We start from the raw sequence: 21,493 nt of genomic DNA on the forward strand, positions 1-21,493 counted from the left end.
CTGCCTACCCCGAGCAAGAGCAAAAGGTGGTAACTGAAATTTCAATCTAGGTTGGGTTTTTGCAACAGCACAGAAAGGGTTTAGGTTCTTGTTATTTGTTCAATGTAGTATTCTAGTTATACGTTAATAATTGTTGTATTTAGAGAGAGATGGAAGAAAGAGATAAGAAGTTTGTGTAGGATCCACAAAATACTTTTGTTCGAGGTTAGCCCACTGAGTGGTACAAGTAATAAGTCTTGTTTTATTAGGATAAGGAGTTTACCTGAAACAAATAAGTCACGAATTATAACAATTTGAAGAAAGCTAAGGTTTCAATTTAAAATTAATTGATACTCAATTCTCATATGCGGGGTTCTTCACACGTCGCCATAATTATTTAATCCCAACGCGTGAGGCATATTAAGTTATGTGGGAGGACATTACTTGGTTGGGCTCAACATAAGGACAATATGCACACACAAAAAAATAGGCTTCACCTTGAAAATAATCAATAAGAACATCTCCAACAATATTAGTTAGTTTTTTTTTGTTATTGTAGCTAGCCAAATGACCAGAATGTTAATTTGGTTAACCACCACTCCCAAAACTGCTCATTATTTTAGGTTAAGTTAAAATATTTTAATATTATTTTTTCTAAACTTAACAACCCAAGCTCTTTTTTCTCTTGAAGCCACAAACAGTGCATTTTTATACTTTTTTTGTGAGAATTATTATTGACACTCCAAAAATCTTATTCTACACTCCAAACTTTCTATATTTGAAAAGAAAAATACACTTGTGAGAAATGTAAAATGAGATTTTTGGAATAAAGCTAGATTTTTCGATCAAATAACCAAAATATCTCATTTAATTTTTCGATCAAATTTAGCTTAAGCTAGCTAGAGCTTTATTTTCTAAATTTTTCGATCAAATAACCAAAATATCTCATTTAATTAAGTGACTCGACTCTTTAATCTTTAAAGTAATCAAAAGTTTGTGTCTATATAAAATTCAAACTCTTAACAAAATTATGAAGAAGCAATACAGCAAACTAATGGGGTCAGAAATCATTTTGTTACGTGAAATAAGAAATCGAAGTGCTGGCAAAGGGCCCCACTCCAGGCACGACACGCTTACAGACACCCCAACCCAACGTTGATTGCTGTACTTGACGCAGCCGTTGACTGCCCTCTCCTAGTCCATTACCATATCTTGTTCCTAACTTTCTAGATAACACTCTCACGCCGTGACAAGACGGTTTAGAAAACTTTCTGGATTCGAGGATCCAAAAACTGTTTTCCGTTTTCAAAAACAGCAATCTTGTTACTAGAAAATACCTCAAAGATTAGGAAAATAAAGAGCGTTTTAGCCACAAACGAAAACTCCTTTAAAACTGGCTAAAAAATATAGTTTAGGCCCGGGTGCCTCTATATAAATTGAAATTTAAAAAAGGGCTTGATCTATAATTTCAAGGCCCAAATAAAAACATTAATAAAAAAAAAAAAAGTGTCCAAAACACTCCCAATAAACGACATGAGAACCCTTGCAGCAGAAACTTAGTCGACCTCCTCGATCTTGGGGCCTGGGCCGCTGGCACTGGGAGGAGCATCGTCGTCAACTGGACCGGCACCGTCCCCTCCAGCTCCCTGGTACATCTTCGCAATGATTGGGTTGCAGATGCTCTCCAACTCCTTCATCTTGTCTTCGAACTCATCCGCCTCCGCCAGCTGGTTGCTGTCCAACCACTGGATGGCAGTCTCGATCGAGTCCTCTATCTTCTTCTTGTCGGCCGGCGGCAGCTTGGCGCCAATCTTCTCGTCCTTGATGGTGTTCCTCATGTTGTAGGCGTAATTCTCCAAGGCGTTCTTGGCCTCCACCTTCTTCTTGTGCTCTTCGTCCTCCGACTTGTACTTCTCCGCCTCCTGAACCATCTTCTCAATCTCCTCCTTGGACAGCCTGCCCTTGTCGTTTGTGATTGTGATCTTGTTCTTCTGTCCGGTGGTCTTGTCCTCCGCAGAGACATTCAAGATACCATTAGCGTCAATGTCGAAGCAGACGGTGATCTGGGGTACTCCTCTGGGTGCAGGTGGGATTCCGGAGAGCTCGAATTTTCCGAGCAAGTTGTTGTCCCTGGTTCTGGTTCTCTCTCCTTCGTACACCTGGATCAAGACTCCGGGCTGGTTGTCGGAGTAGGTTGAGAAGACCTGTTCCTTCTTGGTGGGGATGGTGGTGTTTCTCGGGATCAAAACAGTCATGACACCTCCGGCGGTTTCCAATCCTTGGGAAAGAGGGGTGACATCCAACAGCAGAAGGTCCTGAACCTTCTCGTTGCCCTCTCCGCTGAGAATGGCAGCCTGGACGGCAGCACCATAGGCGACGGCCTCATCAGGGTTGATGCTCTTGCAGAGCTCCTTGCCATTGAAGAAGTCCTGGAGAAGCTGCTGCACCTTGGGAATACGGGTGGATCCTCCGACAAGCACAACATCATGGACGCTGCTCTTGTCCATCTTGGCATCCCTCAAACACTTCTCGACTGGCTCCATACACTTCCTGAAGAGATCCATGTTCAACTCCTCGAATCTGGCACGGGTGATGGTGGAGTAGAAATCAATACCCTCATAAAGGGAGTCGATTTCGATGGTGGTCTGCGCGGTGGAAGAAAGGGTTCTCTTCGCCCTTTCACAGGATGTCCTCAACCTCCTGAGTGCTCTGGGGTTGCCACTGATATCCTTCTTGTTCTTCCTCTTGAACTCCTGAACGAAGTGGTTCACCATTCTGTTGTCAAAATCTTCACCTCCCAAATGGGTGTCACCGGCTGTGGCCTTGACCTCGAAGATACCCTCCTCAATGGTGAGAAGAGACACATCGAAGGTACCACCTCCAAGATCGAAGATCAAGACATTCTTCTCACCAACGCTGGTGGCCTTCTTGTCAAGACCATAAGCAATGGCGGCAGCAGTGGGCTCATTGATGATACGGAGGACATTGATTCCGGCAATAACTCCGGCATCCTTGGTGGCCTGACGCTGGGAGTCGTTAAAGTAGGCAGGGACTGTGACAACGGCGTTCTTGATGGTGCTGCCAAGGTAGGCCTCGGCGATCTCACGCATCTTGATGAGGACCATGGAGGAGATTTCCTCAGCGGCGAAGAGCTTGTCTTCTCCCTTGTAGGAGACTCCAATCATGGGCTTCTCACCGGGGCCAGAGGTAACCTTGAATGGCCACAACTTCATGTCGCTCTGGACAGAGGCATCGGTAACTCTACGACCAATCAACCGCTTAGCATCTGCAATTTTAACAAATCAAAGATTAGCAAATCATATCAACCACAGAATACTTATTTCACAATCAACATACACATGTTATTTAAAAACAAATCACTGTAATCATACTATTAAAGCAATTATTCAAAAAGTTAATCCATACAATACTAATCCATGTTTTAACAGATCAATCATAGTAAAATGAAAATATTTGCACATAAACCCAATTTACATTAATCAAAACTAGCTCGAGCATCACAAAGAACTACAATTTTCAAATAAAATTCAAATTTTCGAGAAAATAATCATTGTAATCATACTTATACAGAACTAAGATGCTGTTTTACAAGATCTAACATGCAAATTACAAAACTTCCAATACACAGATCCAAATCGTTAGCTACAGATCCAGTCTAAATCAGCAACCATAAACCTCTCCATCACAAATCAATCTATGCATTTTACAAAGCCAATGAACGAAAAGGAATCCGATGACATCCACAGATCTAAATACTAGAAAAAAAAAATACAATACAGATCTGTAATCTACTGAAAGAGACAGAACAAGGAGCTCAGATCTTACCGAAGACGGTGTTAATGGGGTTCATGGCGACTTGATTCTTGGCGGCATCTCCGATCAACCGCTCGGTATCAGTGAAAGCGACGTACGACGGGGTGGTTCTATTACCCTGGTCGTTGGCAATGATCTCAACACGGTCGTGTTGCCAGACACCGACGCATGAGTAAGTGGTACCAAGATCGATTCCGATGGCCGGACCTTCTCCTTTGCCGGCCATTGTAGCTATCTAGGGTTTGTTTGGGTTGAAAAATGAAGAGAGCTAGAATAATGCGGCCCTTACGGTTTTGCAGTGTGAATGAGAGGAAGAGGAGTATCCGCAAGGTTTATATAGAGTTGGGGGGTTCGAATTCCAGAATGTTCTATAACCCTAGAGTTTTGGAGCCGTGGGATGTGAGGACGATGGACGGCTGGGATTGTTTTCCCGTTGAGATTGAAGACTCGTGGTCAAGTTTGATTGTGCTTGCGCTCCCCAATCCGGGTGGCTGCGGTGGGTTAGTCGGTTGCCTCTTATTGGGCTATTTGTGTTCCCACACTGCTCCAAGCCTCCAACCTTCGCCTTCACGTTTACGCGTAGGAGGGTCCCACTCTGATTTTTCTTAATCTATAAACAAAAAAATCCCAATGAATGAAAAATACCCAATACAATAACATCAAACTAGCCCAATAGAGTGGGATAGACGAAGTTCATCCAATAAAAAGGTAGAAAATAAAAAAGAAACCCTAATCCTCAACTCGAAAAGGCCAACTATCGCCGCCATCACCCCGCCAACAACTACAAGGGTAGCTGCTCGAAGAAAACTAACTCGAATTCGACAAAAGTATCACAACATAAAGCAATTCAACAAGCAACAAGAAAAAAACTGCAATCAAATTTTACCACCAAAACTACCACACCAAAGAAAAAGCCAAAAGATCTAAAGCACCAGGCAGAGCTAAACACAAAAAACAAACGAGAAGGGGATGTACTAATGGGGCATCTAAAACTCTGTCGCTTTGGACAAGCCACAACACGCTTGGCCCTACTCCACATTTGAACCTGATTAGCGGTGGTGATTAATTGCAACGGCACCAAATAATCTTTTAACCCTTGAATTATCGATTCTCCAATCACTTTTCTTAATTAAATGGTGTTTCCTTCTTTTAAGTCTCCCGCATCTAAAATAACATCAAATTTGCCCTTCCGTTATTCACCTCTTGTTGGAAAGAAATCAACCTCGAGTTCTTTTCGAATAGAAGTTCATCTTAAACAAACATTTTATCTTGTGTGCTATGGGCATAAACGTCACCATGGATGGACAAAAATAACTTGGACTTGAATTCTCTATGAATAAAAATTGATCACCCATGAAAACCAAATCGTATACCTTTGTGCTATGGAACCAAGAATCCTTGTATTTTGGTGGTATAATCAAGAATATAACTCCATAAATAAGTTTGGCATGAGCATCCTGGTACCTGTTTTCTAACTTGGTTGAACCTTCATGCCTTTGGAACTCGCTTTCTTCAATTACTATAGGATGTTGGTCCGTTTGATCTAACGCAGGCTACACTACCCTTCAATTTCCAAGCCACTACCTTCACTTGACGGGCTTCAGCGATCTCTGTGTTGGCAAAGAACTTTTCACACTCAGCAAACCAATCCAAGAAATCTTGAATGGACAAATTCTCATTGAAGTTGGAAATTGCAATTTTCTTGGTCTCGTCTTGTTCGTTTACGGGTGGATGGGGAACTTCTTCATCTTCGGAATCTGAATCTCGCCCATTAGGATTAAGACGATCTTCAGAGGCTGCACACTCTTATCTTCGAACCAACCTACATACACCAAGTTGAATAACTCGTCGCTCGCCTTGTACAACAGGCCAACGATCATCTGCTTGATTTCATCAACGGAAATCCTTAGCTTATAATGTACTGCTCCAATGGGTTATAATGTACTGCAATCTTCAGCTTATGTGATAATTATGTTTTACATTACATGTTATGCCTTTTGCATGCAAAAAGCCGTTCTATTAATTGAGTTCATGTCCCAACATCATGACGACTAGGTACTCAGAGCGAGACACTCACAGGGGGTCTTTTGTCGAGGGGTTAAAAAGTAACCAACCCTTCTCACTACTTCATATTTTTGATGAATCAGGCTTCTTGTTACAATATCTCGTCTTGGATATCTTTTTTAAATTGTTTAAAGAAAATTATCTCCATAAGTGATCTCTATCAACTGTTTACAACAACATATCTCTTGCATCTGCACAACCTAGAATGCCCTTCTTAAGTTGAATTAGCGAAAAATGGTGGTTGCAAACTAATGAGCAGTAGATGGACTTCACCTAGTGTATGATCCATGCCGTATGCATAGTCGGGTAAATGTACTCCCTCATTTTCCTCACCCCCTCCAGCTCTCATCATGAAAATGAGATTGACATAAATGTCAAGGCCGAAGGCTAATACATGGGAGTTATTCTTGCAAGATTTAACTGCTTGATACCCAAGTACGCTGGAGGTGACTCTATTTAAACTAAAAACTTTTCTTACTTAGTCCTTTACTCTATTTCTTTCCTGCAAGTTTTTAACTTCCATTTACTCTTAAAAGGCTGATACACAAAAATAAGGGGAAAATTCTCTCTGCAACGTCTCTTCCACCCTAGCCTACGCCGGTGTGTTGGCCATGGTGGTCATTTTGATTGTTTAGCCTGTTGAAGTTTCAAAAGAAATTATGAAAACAAGAAAAGAAAGAGAGAATGAGGAGATAGATAAGTGGTTTCAAGCAGAGAACTTAGGGGGTGCAAGCTCAACAGTTTTCTTTTGGTTTTACATTCAAATCTCCCTTCAAAATTAAATACATAGTTACATATGCATTGCTACAAACATTTAGATTATTCCTAGCCCTACATGCAGCTGATAACAAGGGACATTTTTTACTCAACACTGTTGCTGCCTCCGAAAAATGCATTTCAAATGCTCAGGTTTCTTATGAGCAAGATTAATCAAAAGTACTGCTCAGAGTTTTATTGAATATACGAAGTAAATATAGAAGATGAGGGTCCACAAGCCCCTCGCTCATCCATACAAGAAGAGCATTCAGGATACAAGTCCCGCCTTAGTCCTCTTGGCGCTCGGGCAACTCTGGCTTTACTATTATCAAGTAGTCACAAACATATTGTTATAGGTGGGACTGAACTTTTCAAATCTTGTGATAGTGACAATATGTCTATTAAAGATACTAATGCTCATATGAATGAAACAAGACTTCAGATGCTAGAAAAACTAGTTCAGCGGTTCAGAGAGGTTTTGAAATTCGAAATAGTGATTCTTAAAGGATGATATCTTCATAATCTCTCATGATTGTTTCCTGTTTCATCATGATTTCCAGATTTCCCTGTATTATTAAAACATTCCCTTTATGTATTACTTGTATATTAATTATATTTGTAAATCAAGTCATTGTACACTATTTAAATCAATGATAATGCACCATCCAGATTATCAAGGGATTAAGCCAAATTACCTTCTCTTACTTTTGCTGCTTTATCTGCAATTCCTACTTTGGATTATCTTTTATGGTATCTCAGAGCCAGTGACTAACGTCTTTTTTTTTTTTTTCAAATCCTCCATACCCTTCTTCATGGATGCCTCATCCAATTTGACCACTTCTTCTTCTGACGTCTTCCCCTCTGTTTCTCATGCGATCTTCATCAAACTTAACTCTTCGAATTATTCTCTTTGCTTGGCTCAGTTGCTTCCTGTTCTTTGTAGTCGCCAATTGCTGGCTTTTGTTGATGGTACTTCCATCTGCCCTTCGCAGTTCTTGTCCGACAATACCAGCAAAGCTTCTACCAAACCCAACCCTGCGTATGCAGAATGGGTTCAGAATGACCATCTTGTTCTTTCCTGGATCAATGGCTCTCTTGGTCACCAGGCCATCGCCACCACTGCTTGTCATTCCACTGCCCGTGCTGTTTGGGTTGCTCTTCAGTAGCTTTTTGCTTTTACGAACCAAAGTCGCATTCTTTAGCTTCGTACTATTTTCTTCCAGACCAAGCGAGGTGATTCTTCAATTTCTGATTTTCTTGATAAGATCAATTGGCCATTGACGACACAATTGTTTCTGTCGATGACATGATGTCGGTTGTCATGTCTAATGTCGCCCCCAAATTTGAAAACACTGTTGCCGCTGCTCAGGCCCGTGACAAACCCATCTCCCTTCCTGATCTTGAGGCTCTTTTTCTCACTGCTGAACTCCGCCTGATCCTCCTGCTCCGCCCGACTCTAGTGTTTCAGTCCTTGTCGCCTCCCGCGACTCCTCTGCCTCTCGTGGCCGCTCCTCTTCTTATTATGGCAGTGATCGCGGCTCTGGCCGTTTATCCCGTGGACTTGGTCATCATCTACATGATGGGCCTCGCAACAATGGTGGTGGTGATTATCGTGGCTATCGCGGTGTTGGTGGTTTCCGCGATCGTGGTGGTGGTCGTCCTCAGCAAGATGGCTTTTAATTCCGTGGATCCAACAATGCTTCTGGGCTTCTTGGCTCAGCCCCATCTCATGGTTCCTCCCGACCTCGCTGCCAGATTTGCAATACTTTTGGCTATGGTACTGTGCTCAACACCTCAATTTGGCTTATGAAGGTCGTCATCCTTCTTCCCGTCTCACTACCTTGACGGCTCAGCACTCCCAGCCTTGGCTACTTGATTACTAATGACCTTAATAATTTATCTCAATCCCGTGACTATCGTCGTGCTGATTCCGTCGGTGGTGTCGTTGGCGGTACAGGTTTGCCCATTAACCATATTGGCTCTTCCACTCTCTCCCATGATAATAATTCTTTTAAGCTTCATGATGTTCTTCATAGTCCGGATGCTTCTACTTCTGTGTTGTCTGCTAATCGATTTATGTTGGATAACAATTGTTATATTACATTGTTTCCTACTTGTTTCGATATTCAGGATATGGAGACAGGGACGATCTTTTTTTCAGGCAAGAGTAGCAATGGCTTTTATCCCATTTCCTCTTCATCATCGTCTGCTCATGGTCGTGCTGCTTTCCTTGGTGTTCGTGTTGGTAGTGATGTTTGGCACTCTTGTTTAGGCCATCCATCTTATTTCATTTTGAAGTTGCTTTTCTCTAGGCATTCCAATAAGTTGCCTGTCTTTGGCAACCACAATCTAAATACTTTTATGTGTCATTCTTGTCCATTAGGCAAAAGTGTTAAGTTACCTTTTTCTGCATCTTTGTCTGTTACTCATGCTCCTCTTGAGCTTATTCACTTAGATGTTTGGAGTGCCTCTAATAAATCAGTTAGTGGTTTTCAATATTATGTTCTCTTTGTTGATAATTTTTCTCGTTATTCTTGAATTTATCAAATGAAATTAAAATCTGAAGTCTTTCGTATTTTTACTCACTTTAAGGCCTTGGTTGAAAATCAATTCTCCACTAAAATTAAGATGTTTCAGTATGATGGTGGGGGCGAATACACTAGTCAACAATTCAAGGATTTTTTCCTTCACCATGGTATTCATCATCGTCTCTCTTGCCTTCAACATCCCGAGCAAAATGATTTGGCGGAACGCAAACACCGTCATATTGTCGACACTAGGCTTACTTTAATGGCTCATGCGTCGATGCCTCCTGCCTATTGGGCTGAGGCCATGCACACCACGGTTTATCTTATCAATCGGCTTCCCTTTAAAGTCCTTGGTTTTACGTCTCCTTATCAAAAGTTGTTTCATAAAGAACCTGATTATAGTTTTTTAAAGACCTTTGGGTGTGCATGTTTTCCCTACCTTAGGCCCTATCATAATCATAAACTGCAATTTCGTTCTACTAAATGTATTTTTCTTGGTTACTCTCTCAATCATCAAGGTTATCGGTGCTTAGACATCTCTACCAATCGCATCTTTTTATCACGCCATGTTGTGTTTGATGAAGGTAATTTTCCTTTCGAGGATATCTCTGGCTTTCTTGTCCCATCCCCCCTCCCCGGCCTCGTTTCCTCCTCCTGTTTTAGAGATCATTGGGCCTCTCCCGAGTGCTCCCCGATTGTCTAGTAGCCAACCGGTGGTTGTGTCCCCCTCTTTGGAGACTCCTCAATCCGGCCCATCATCAAGTCCACTACAACCGTCCCTCAGGTCTACTCTCGTGACCCTCATAGGCGGGTTCTTTCTTTTGCACAGGCAGCAGCCGAATCTGCCACTCCCAGTCCTATGTCTGCCGCTGCCTCTACAGCCCAATCTGATGCGCCTCCCGAGGCCTCTTCTGATGCTGCCATACTTGTCGTGCCTTCCAATTCCCATGGTATGCTCACCAGGTCCAAAACGGCTTCTCTTAAGCCTCCTATGTATGCTTTTTTCTGTTGTTTTTCCCTTTTCTAACGGCCCTGTTGAGCCTACATGTTTTAGCTTGGCAAATAAATTCCCTTAATGGCATACTGCGATGGCCGATGAATTTAATGCACTTCAACGTGTTGGTACTTGAACTCTTGTTCCTCGTACTGCTTCGATGAATATTTTGCCAAACAAATGGGTGTTTCGTATTAAACAGCATTAGGATGGGTCTATTCAACGGTATAAGGCTCGTTGGGTAGCCAATGGCTTTCATCAGCAACCCGGCCTTGATTATGATGAACTTTTAGCCCTGTTGTCAATCACTCCACTATTCAGTTAATTTTGGCTCTTTCAGTTCAGTTTAAATGGCATGTTCGTTAATTGGATGTTCAAAATGCTTTCCTCCATGTTTCATTGTCTGAGGAGGTCTATATGCACCAACCTCGTGGCTTTGTTGATCCACAATTTCCTCATCATGTGTGCCACCTCCATCGTTCTTTATATGGGCTCAAGCAGGCGCCCCGTGTATGGTTCCAGTGTTTTTCCACTCATTTGGAAGATTTGGGTTTTACTCCATCTACAGCGGATCACTCGCTTTTTACCTATATTCATGGCCTTGCTCGTATTTATCTCTTAATTTATGTTGATGATATTTTGGTCACTGGGAATAATCCCTCTCATATTGATACACTCATTAAGAATTTAGGTTTACGCTTTTCTATGAAGAACCTTGGGCCGGTTCATTATTTTTTAGGCATGGAGGTGGTTCGCACTTCATCCGGTCTCTTTCTTTCCCAACATAAGTATACTACTGACCTTCTTCACCGCACCAAGATGCATGGTGTCAAGTTAATTCCTACTCCTGCCGTCAGTGGGCAACGGCTCAGCCTTCAAGATGGTGACCCTCTGCCGGATCCTACTGAATACCGTAGTGTTGTTGGCGCTCTTCAATACTTGACTTTCACTCGTCCCGACATCAACTTCGCCGTCAATCAAGTCTGCCAGTTTCTTCACCAGCCAACTTCTACTCATTGGGCTGCCGTCAAACGCATTCTTCATTACCTTGTTGGCACTCCTACTCACAGTCTTACCTACAAGCCTGGTTCATTTCGCCTTACGGCCTTTTCCGATGCCGATTATGCCGGAGATCTGGATGATGGGCGTTCAACCGGGGGCTATTGTTTGTATCTAGGGTCCAATTTTGTCTCCTGGAGTGCCAAGAAACAAACTGGGGTCTCTTGGTCAAGCACTGAAGCTGAGTATTGTCAACTTGCAATTACTACTTCCACCATTTCCTAGTTTCGTATACTGTTCCGTGATCTCCAGTTTCCTCTACATTGTCCTACTTTATTTTGCGACAATATCAGTGCTATCTCCCTTACTTACAACCCGATGTTTCATGCTTGCAATCAGCACGTTGAGGTGGATTACCATTATGTTCGTGAGAAGGTTGTTCACAAGGAGATTGATGTGTGCTATCTGTCTACTCATGAACAGATTGCTGACATCTTCACCAAGGGTCTTTCTCGTCCTCGTTTTCGACTTCTGGTTTCCAAGCTTCAGGTACTCGATTGTATAGTCAGCTTGCGGGGACGTAAAGGATGAAATCTTCATAATCTCGCAGGATTGTTTCCTGTTTCATCATGATTTCCAGATTTCCCTGTATTATTAAAACATTCCCTTTATGTATCACTTGTATATTAATTATACTTGTAAGTCAAGTCATTGTACACTATTTAAATCAATGATAATGCACCCTCTAGATTATCGAGGGATTAAGCCAAATTACCTTCTCTTACTTTTGCTGCCTTATCTGCAATTCCTGCTTTGGATTATCTTTTAATACTCACGTAAGAAATTCTGCCGAAGAGATTAAGCCAAGGGCCTCAAGCAGTGTAAGAAGGTTGACACGCTCTGGAATCCAACAAGGAAAAGACAAATTAACTGTGACAGTTGAACAAGGGTTGGAGAGAGCAAATCAGCTCATGCTGCAGTATCATTTTCTTCGGTAGGAAACGTCACCGTTCAGGAAAGCAATGCATTGAAAGAGAAGCATGATGCATAAAAAATAGAAGAAAGTAGTATTTTCGCCACTTCATGCCGAGGGTAACATCCTTATGGAAGAAAATGATAAATAGCTGATGTCTGGTGATGCTGGAGCCATTCAAGATACATGTGTTCCAGTGAAGACTTATGGTAAAGAGTCTAAACTCTAAAGGCACTAAGTCAGCGGTTACAACCAACACGAGCGGGTCAACTCGTTCCACACATTCTTCTGAAGAGAATGTAACGGTTCCTGAAAACAATGGAAAGGAAGAGAAAAGTGGTGGATCAAGAAAGAAAATAGCCGTCTCTCCTTCAGCTGACAAGGACAATAATGTGCCTGGTGAAGAAAGCAATAAAAAGCACATGTCTGGTGCTGTCACAAGATCTGGAAACACTTGAAAGATTGAAGGTTATATATGTTTATATTCACATGTGCAGGTATATATTTTCTGTCTGGTTATAATCATGTGTTATGTTACTCAGGTAGACCGTAGAAAACATATCTGGTTTGCCGAACTCAAACATTTAACTCAGTTTTGCATTCTGGTTTTCGGCATTGGGCAGTGTGTTAGAACTGACTTAAAGTGTGTATTTGTCGTCCCTGATTGAATTTCCATTTATTTAAACTTAGGTCAAATCTATTTGATCACCTTGATTTAAGCAAATCATGTCTACTCTACGGTTTTCCTTTTTCTTTCTTGTTGCACGCCACAGTTACTGTCTAATCCCCTTTTAATTTCAGCATTCCAAGCTTAGAAGTATTTATTGTGCAGGAAATGTTTCAGGAAGTGATGGTAAAAGCCAAGGCCAGAAGAGGAAGTCTACTTCCTACTGCAAGCAAGAGCTGCGATTTTCTCCACCATTGAAGTTTCTCTCTCGGATTCGCTCACAAAAGAAGTCTTCAACTATCTTTCTTCATCGGAATTACACAATCAAGTGACGCAGCCCTTGGGGACTGGAAAGAGGTAAAACTGTTCTGCCACTCTTCTGCCTTCTTTGCACAAGTTTTAAAGAGAGAATTCCCAACCCCCGGTGGGCGCAAAGCGGGGAACCTTGTTAGTTGGTGTCGTCCTTTTAATTCCATTTGAGCCCAACGAACCATGCTACGCTACAGTTGGGCAGTGTGAATGGTAACAAAATATGAATAAGTTCAAGATAATACGACAAGTGCTTGGTGGATCCACAGACAGTCCAATAAAGTTAGGAATAGGTTATGACTAAGATTGTAGGTTCTTTTTGTGTTAAACTGACATTATGCGCAGCGTGGAACAGCTCGTATTAGCCAGTTACGGAGGTTTTGATTTGATCTGGCTTAGGAGCTAATTCGTTTAATTTTTGGGTACATTGGTAATATATTGGTCCATATTTCGAGGGCAATTAGGCATTTTACTTGTTATAAGTTTGTTTTCTTCTTAATCGTATGAAGTCGCACGAAAGGGGACGAGTCACATCGAGTCGAATTTACACCAAATTTGACTCAGGCCTTGTTGCCTCAGACTACTACCCATCTCTGATATTAACCCCATTGGGAATTCCAAGTTAGGAAGGTAATTTGCATGCATTGCTGAAACATGAATTTGTTTTATTAGACAAGATAAATGGAGTTCATGTATGCTTGCAGTTTGTACACTTTGTGAAAACTAGTCAAAGGCTGTTGATTAAGTGAAATTTTATTTGAATGCTGGATTATGATTCACAGCCTAACAACATACTAGGAGCTCTCACACTAGAAAAAGATGTCCTCATGTTAGGCATTCGTGTTGTAAAGTTGTCAATTACTAGATTTATGCCCAACTGCAAGGTGATAGTAACATAATATGTTAGACTGTCTAATAAAAAAAAATACACAAACGTATAAATAGGCAGCTGTCGTTTCTTAGTAATCGTTGTTGTGGTGATTAGCTCATGAGTTGAATTTCCCTCTCAAATCTTTACTTATTTATTTTCTTTTCCCAACTCTTTGTTTTTTTTTATATTTTATTGTCAATGGCTCTTTCTTTTTCTTAATACCACAAAAGAAAAGGGATGATGCGATTGAAATGAAGATTTAGTAAAAGCTTAGAATATTTCGACCATATAAATCCAAACAGTCATTATTTTCATTGGTTATATATGAGAGCCAAACATAAAACCCACCCTTCCGGTATGAGGTGATTGTTTGCTATGGACGGACGGTTTGCTTTGTTATTTTTGTAAATGTAGTTGTGTAACCTAATCCTTTTGAGTTTGAACAAGGAGAAAATTTATCTTGTAATCGGTACACATGATGAGACAAAATATATAGAAGAAGATATATAGTCAGGGACAACTAAGAACGCTTCCTTGACAAGACATGTTAGCTTAGATATTGCCATATTGATATGGACTATATGGTAGGGAAAATACTAGTCACAGTCATTCACAAGCGTCTTGGTGTTTAATAGCCGTTAATGCTTCTAGATTGTTTGTTTAGCTATTCATATTTGCAGAATTTATGCTTTCACATACATCAACAATTGGCCACCGTCATACATGATAATATATTTATTGGGAAGTAATTTTCGCACATTCGATGCTTCTTTTTGACCTTTAGATTGAAGAAATTAAAAAGGAACTAAGAGACAGAAATAAACAAGGAAAGGAGAAAACAAGGTGCAGAAAATCATTTCCCTATCTATTTTGTCCCAATAATGGATTCTAAGAATCAACAAAAACCCAATTAAGATATGATCACAAACCTCCAAACAGTTACTTGGGAATGAAGCAGAACATGATACACATGCCCAAAATTGCAAGTTTGGTTATGACCCTAATCAACTAACCATTTTCTGTTAATAGACCTGTCATTAATGACTATGATCAGTCACTTAGGCCCCGCCTAATACGGTGATTAGTCACTTAATGACTATGGTTAACTTATTATAATCTACTTGCTGGTTTGTGGTTCACCCATTCCTTTCCTTTTTTACACAAAGCAGCTTCAACAGTACTCAAATATTTAACTTGTCCAGAAAAGGTACACAAGAACTGATTCCAGAGGCATAAAATCTGGTATTCTGGAGCCGACTGGCACAATAATTAATGGGTTTGGTAACAGATTTACGGTTGTGATGAAAAGTATTCTCATTCCTGGTAAAATTACTTTACTGGTATCAAATGTTCAAGTCACTTGTACTTAGTCGATTACCTGGTAACAGATTTAGTGATTTCTTCATCAACTTTTTGTGTCTCGGGTTTAAATCTCTTCTTCACCTAAATGTAAATTAAAGTAGTAATAATTTTTTGTATCAAAAAAATAAAAAATTTCAAAGTCACTTTCTTGGGATACAATTTAGGGTTATGTGCAAATAACTACCAAACTTTTAGTGGTAATTTCAAATTGGTCCTAACCTTTAAAATGCTCCAAATAACTATCTAAAGTTTTGAAAAATTGACATCTATTAAGTGATTAGAGAGGATCCTCGTCGGATCCTCTTTGTGAGGATCTCGGTGATTCTCCAATCACATCTGTTCATCGTGCATCGTACGGCCAGTTTTCGTCAAGTACTGTTTATATTCAATTTTAAATAAAAAAAATTACAATGATTTTTTACTGCACGATATACTATAAACGGATATGATTTGAGGATCCGGCGATGATCCTCACTCTTAAGGGATGACATGAACGAATATTAAGCGTGGTTTGACTCTCAAGTCACCTATAGAGATTTGTATCTCCAAATTGACGCAAGCTAAGCAAATTTATGGTTTAACTTGGATAAAATGGGTCAATTTGGAGGATTAGAACTTCAAAGATGTCAATTAGTCAAAGCCAACTTTAGTATTTGTCCACCTCATCATTTAATGTTATTGATGTCACCACTTAATGTTGATAAAGTTCCTGGTAACTTATTAGTTGTCTAATTTTCAAAACGTTAGGTACTTAATGTTTTGAAAGGTTGAGATTAATTTGGGATCACCCCAAAATGTTGAGTAGTTTTTGTACTTAACCCTATAATGTATAAACATATATTCATAAATTATTCATAACTAAAAAAATTAAAAAGAGTAAATCAAATTATTAAATAAGTAGTTCCTCAAATGTTGAGTTGTAGGAAAGGAACGATCACAAAGTCTCCATGGTCGATGCTTACGAAAACTGTAGGACAAATGGGCAGAAAAAAAAAAAAAAAAAAAAAAAAATCGGAATTGACATATAAGATTCTAGTAGCTTAAATATAGATGGCAGATTTATGCTGCAATTAACCAAATATAAGCTTTAAAATGACAAACAAACTACTCAAAGATATCACAAACTTCAATTTTGATTAGGAGATTTTAGTAGCTAATGATCTAGATTAAGCAAAATTTTAATATTTCTCACATGAAGGTAGGTATGTGAAACTTTATCTTTCTAATAAAAACTAAAATCTGTTTTCTCACTTTTCTGTCTTGGGTCTTTCTCCATTTTTTTATGGAACATATATTTACATTAAAGGAACGAGGATTATTTTTATTATAAACGATATTCTACACTAATTTACCTTAAGTTTTTTTTTAGGGCGGGAAGTTTGGGGGGGGGGGGGGGGAGGATGGTTTCAACCCGTGCGTAATAGGTTGAATAGAAAGAGCCTAACCACCAAAGCAATGTTTTATTTTAAACTAATCTAAATTGAAGGGAGGGGGATTCAAACCCAGTACACATGGACGGAACACATTCGGTCTAGTGAATGTGGCTACTCCCCCTTTGCACATGGAAGAAACACATTCAATCTAGCGAATGTAGCTACTCCCACAAATGCTTCCCCATAGTTTTTTTGGTAATTTTAAGTAGAAAAGAAGAAAACACAAATTTATAAAAAGAGCCTTAAGTTTTAAATTACTTTTCCAAGATTTTAAGGGCCAAATAGTGTGTGTTTTACTCACTTGGTCCTTTTGCCAACCCATCAGTTGAAACATGATGTCACTCTAATGGCCTATTTCCTTTCTTTTAATTTATTTCAAAACTCTTATTTTCTCCAGTAGCAAAAAGATAAAAAAAAAAAAATTAAAAAAATGTATATGTGCCTGTGATTAAATGTTGAGTTAGGTCAAGCTTCTAGTATAAATATAATATACAAGTTGCTCCATGAGAGCATCTATAATGTGTGTATTCCTTCTCCAAACCAGCCTTTCCTCTTGACCCTTCATGTATGCTCGTCAGTCATCAGGTTGTAAGCAAAACCAACAAGCTTCCCAACACTTGAAGGGCAAAAACCCTTCCATCTGAATTCACACCATTAATTCCTTGTTTCACCAAGTGTCCGTGAGCATAAATTGTCTGTCTCCACGACAATGGGGAATTACCAAACCCAATCGCTGTGGCGGATGCGCCTAGGCTCCGCCCTTCGCACGGCTTTGGCATGCACCATTGTCGACTGCACCGTCCTCTATGGACCTCCACAACTTAAAAAGTACATAACCTACCCGTCCTTTTCGTACATGACCACAATCCTAATAGCCCCGGACGCAACGCTTGGGGACGTCATGAGAAGCTGTTGGCATGTGATCTTTGCCACGGCACAGGTACTTTTGTCTTCTGTGCTGACCCTTTGGCTGGTGGAGCCTAAAAACTTCACGGTGGAGGTAGCGGTGGTGGCAGTTGCTCTGAGTGCTTTTGTGGTGGCATTGCCGGAGTCCACGCACTTGATGTCGAAGAGAATTGCGTTTGGGCAGTTTGTGAGTGTTTATGTTGGCACTGTGATTCATGGGGCACAAACTGGAGTTGTCATGCATCCACTTGGCGTTGCATCAAGCACTGTCCTTGGAGCTTTCGCTTCTATTGTTGCTATGTTGTTTCCTTATCCTCGGCTATCTTACAATGAGGTAACTATCTTTTTTTTTTTTTTGGAACTCTTTACAAGTGTATTTTACTAAGTAATATTTTCTTGTCAGACTTACATTGCTAGCTAAATAGAGAGGGCCGGAGGTTGGGCGCCTAATTAATCTACTATACAGCCATCATTGTCTAACAGCTTCTATATATACTTATCAGTTAAAAACTACTAATTATTTGCATTTTATATGTCTAAACTGTAATAGTTTAGAGCTTTGACAACTGAACCAATCAGAATGAAGGAAATTATAATACATGCATCCCGCTAATTTTGGAAACACGAAGTTTACTACAAAACAGCGTCGTACGGCAGATGGCAGGTTGTTATATGTCGAGACTGCCGGAATGGAAACAAAAAGACTGCCGGAATGGAAGCAACAATAAAAGCCCTTTAGTCTTGTCTAATTGTCTCTTAAACCCTAAAGAACAAGAAAACGATCCATGTAAGCCATTCTGGTTAGTTCAAGTGGTGAGCACGTGTAAGAAAACATATTAAAATTAGGTTACGTCAAAACTTTATTTTCCTTCCTTATTGATAAAGAAAAAGCAAATCTATGTAGTATCTAGCATTTGCATGCATGCAACGGATGATTAAAATAGTGTGTATGCTATCTCTTCTATAAGTTATAGTAGTTTAGAATATCGTACTGTTAACATTTTTGTGGTAATTGATCATATCTCCCGCTTGATATGCTAAAAAGATCTGTTTGGCTAAAGATGTACAAATCGAATAAAACACCACACTGAAACAACAAGAACTACTTATTCTAGCTAGATCACATTCTAGCCATACAGCAAATAGTAGGATTGTGCCTGCAAGGGAATAAGCACATTGTGCAAATTATGTAAACTGAAACGGAAATAATGCATTCACAGGTCAGTAAATCGTGGCGCATGTATGCCGGAAATGCTTCTCAAAGGTTAGCTCGCTTCGTTGAGGCCATCTCTTCCCGGGACAAGAGCGGAGCACTCGAACTCCTCTCTCGAGGACAATCTCTCTCTAAAGAAGCAGCTAAACTTCTTCAAAGCATCAGTAATAATCTGGTAAGCTACTAATAACTCATAAAGGGACATTACTTTGCTTTTTCCTGTAAATTACAGTTTGACACAAATACAAAAATAGCTCATAAAAAGCACGAAACAAAAAAAATTTCTGCACGTTTCAAACTGTGATAGGCAATTAAGTTTGAGATTGTGAATTAGCTCCGTAAGCAAATTAAAGGTTTTCGTTTCTTTGTAAGCAGGAACCGATGGTGTGGGAGAGACCACATATCAAATTTCTGAAACCAAATTATCTGGACTCAGGTGAAAGGTTGCAAGAAATTGAGGTTCCACTGAGGGGAATGGAAATAGCTTTATCTAGTTGCTCTTCACATCCTGTAAACCTAATTGATGAAGAGCTAAGACGCAATTTACAAAGTTCAGAAGTACAGGTTAGGCTAAGGCTTCTGCAAGCTAAGTACTCTTTGCCTTCTGATGCAACATTGGCTCCGGAGTCATACAGAGAAATCTTTGACAAGCCACTTTGGGCCGGAAAACCCACCACCAATAACCGTGAGAATCTTCCGGCTTTCTTCTTCTTGTACTGCATGGAACTCCTCCTAGAAAACCAACCCATTGCCCGGAATCCTGGAAACACTAGGAAACCTAACCAAGAACCGAGTGATTCGCAAAATCAACAGTGGTGGCACTTCAAAAGTGTTTGGAGAAACATAATCCCAAGTACCAGGAGTATAATTTTTGCTCTCAAGTGCTCACTTGCATTAGGCCTTGCTGTGTTATTCGGCTTGTTGTATAACAAGGAAAACGGGTACTGGTCAGGCCTCACCATTGCCATCAGCTTTGTAACAGGACGGCAAGCAACATTCACAGTTACAAATGCTCGAGTTCAAGGAACGGCACTGGGATCAATCTACGGAATCTTATGGTTATTTATTTTCCAAAGACTTGAGAAATTCAAGCTCGTACCACTCATACCTTGGATCTTTTTTTGCCATTTTCTTAGGCATAGCAGGATGTATGGCCAAGCTGGTGGGATCTCGGCAGCCATTGGAGCATTACTTATCCTGGGTAGGGAAAACTATGGTCCTCCAAGTGAATTTGCATTTACAAGAATGATAGAGGCATCCATTGGACTGCTTTGTTTCCTTTTAGTAGAGATTGTCTTTTATCCGATGAGAGCAGCGACCCTAGCAAAAAATAAGCTCTCACAAAGCATGGAGGCGCTTCGAGATTGTATCGGAGTAAATCTTTGTGTACCAGCTTCCACAGGATGGAGGGAGAAGCGGAGGAAGCTCAAGTCCCATATGACAGAACTAGAAACATTCATCCAAGAAGCTGAAACAGAGCCTAATTGCTGGTTCTTGCCCTTCCAGGGTGCCGGTTACAATCGGGTGCTAGGATCTTTATCAAAAATCGCTGATCTTTTACTATTTGTGGCCTATAAGACGGAGTTTCTCGCACAAGTAGAGCAGAGCTTTGGAGGTGTTTGGGAGGAACTACGGCAACAAATGAATGCTGATCTAGAGCTGCTAAAGGGTTGCCTTGAGGAGGCGTCTTCGATCAAGCCCATGCCGGTATCCAAGACAATGTCGGAAAGTGATTACCACGACAGTGAATTGGGCAAACCACCAAGGGGATTTGCGACTTTGGGTTGTACTGATGATAAAGAGGTTGAGACTATTGTGAGTAGTTTTCTCCAACATTTGCAGGAAGTAGCTGACAAGGTACATACTAGTGACAGTGAAGAGAAACAGAAGAGCCAAATGATTCTTTGCTTGACTAGCCTGGGATTCTGCATTTCAAGCGTGATGAGAGAAGCAATGGAGATGAAGAAAGAATTGAAAAAACTAGTCAAATTGAATGCGCCTACATAGTGTTTAAGATTTTGGCTCGTCAGAGACTCACAATTAGTGTCCTATTTTGTTTATGTTTATAGTAAGAAAATTAAAGGTGTACCGATTATTTTAATAAAAGGACTAGGAAAGAATCAAAGTTTTCTTGTACAATTAGATTGGGAATCCTATAAGATAATTTGGAAAAGGAAAGAAAGTGTTCTTTAGAGTAGGAAACTAATCATAAAATAGCCACCCTTTACTTAAAAATAGGGTGTGGCAAGGCTTTGGAAAGTGTGTGAAGCTGGAGACAGCCGCGTGAAAGAGAGGGATTAGTTTTAGGGTTGCAAAAATACTGTAACTCTATTGTTAATCAAAGAAGCCGTGGTTTCTCTACTCAAGGAAATCACAACTGGATTTAGGCAAAAGTTCCGCCTAACCAGTATAATTCTTGTGTGGTTCTAGTTATTCTCCAATTTGCTAAGTTTAGTCTTTTGCGGGATACATCAAAGAGCAAGATCTAAAAGAGAGTCAGAATTATAACACATAGCTCCTATGAGAGATGGTTAACTTTAACAATACATCTAACTAATTGGCAGATGCTATTAGATTTGCCAATCTTCAATTGACCTCAGTACAC

The 21,493-nt window shown here is 40.3% G+C and overlaps 2 protein-coding genes across 2 annotated transcripts; one reads left to right on the forward strand and one right to left on the reverse strand.

Moving 5' to 3' along the window:
- Positions 1–1,324: 1,324 nt before the first annotated feature.
- LOC137745715 (heat shock 70 kDa protein 1-like) lies at positions 1,325–4,127 on the reverse strand. Its single transcript, XM_068485715.1, has 2 exons — positions 3,826–4,127; positions 1,325–3,265 (listed from the first exon to the last, which is right to left on the reverse strand). The coding sequence occupies exons 1-2, from the start codon at positions 4,037–4,039 to the stop codon at positions 1,536–1,538; spliced, it is 1,944 nt and encodes a 647-aa protein (XP_068341816.1). The 5' UTR covers positions 4,040–4,127; the 3' UTR covers positions 1,325–1,535.
- Positions 4,128–17,478: 13,351 nt separating this feature from the next.
- On the forward strand, positions 17,479–21,454 carry LOC137744337 (uncharacterized). Its single transcript, XM_068484175.1, has 3 exons — positions 17,479–18,009; positions 18,896–19,063; positions 19,264–21,454. The coding sequence occupies exons 1-3, from the start codon at positions 17,479–17,481 to the stop codon at positions 20,893–20,895; spliced, it is 2,331 nt and encodes a 776-aa protein (XP_068340276.1). The 3' UTR covers positions 20,896–21,454.
- The last annotated feature ends 39 nt before the right edge of the window (positions 21,455–21,493 follow it).

This window comes from Pyrus communis, chromosome 9, assembly GCF_963583255.1.
Source record: "Pyrus communis chromosome 9, drPyrComm1.1, whole genome shotgun sequence".
In the NCBI taxonomy this organism is placed as follows: Eukaryota; Viridiplantae; Streptophyta; class Magnoliopsida; order Rosales; family Rosaceae; genus Pyrus; species Pyrus communis.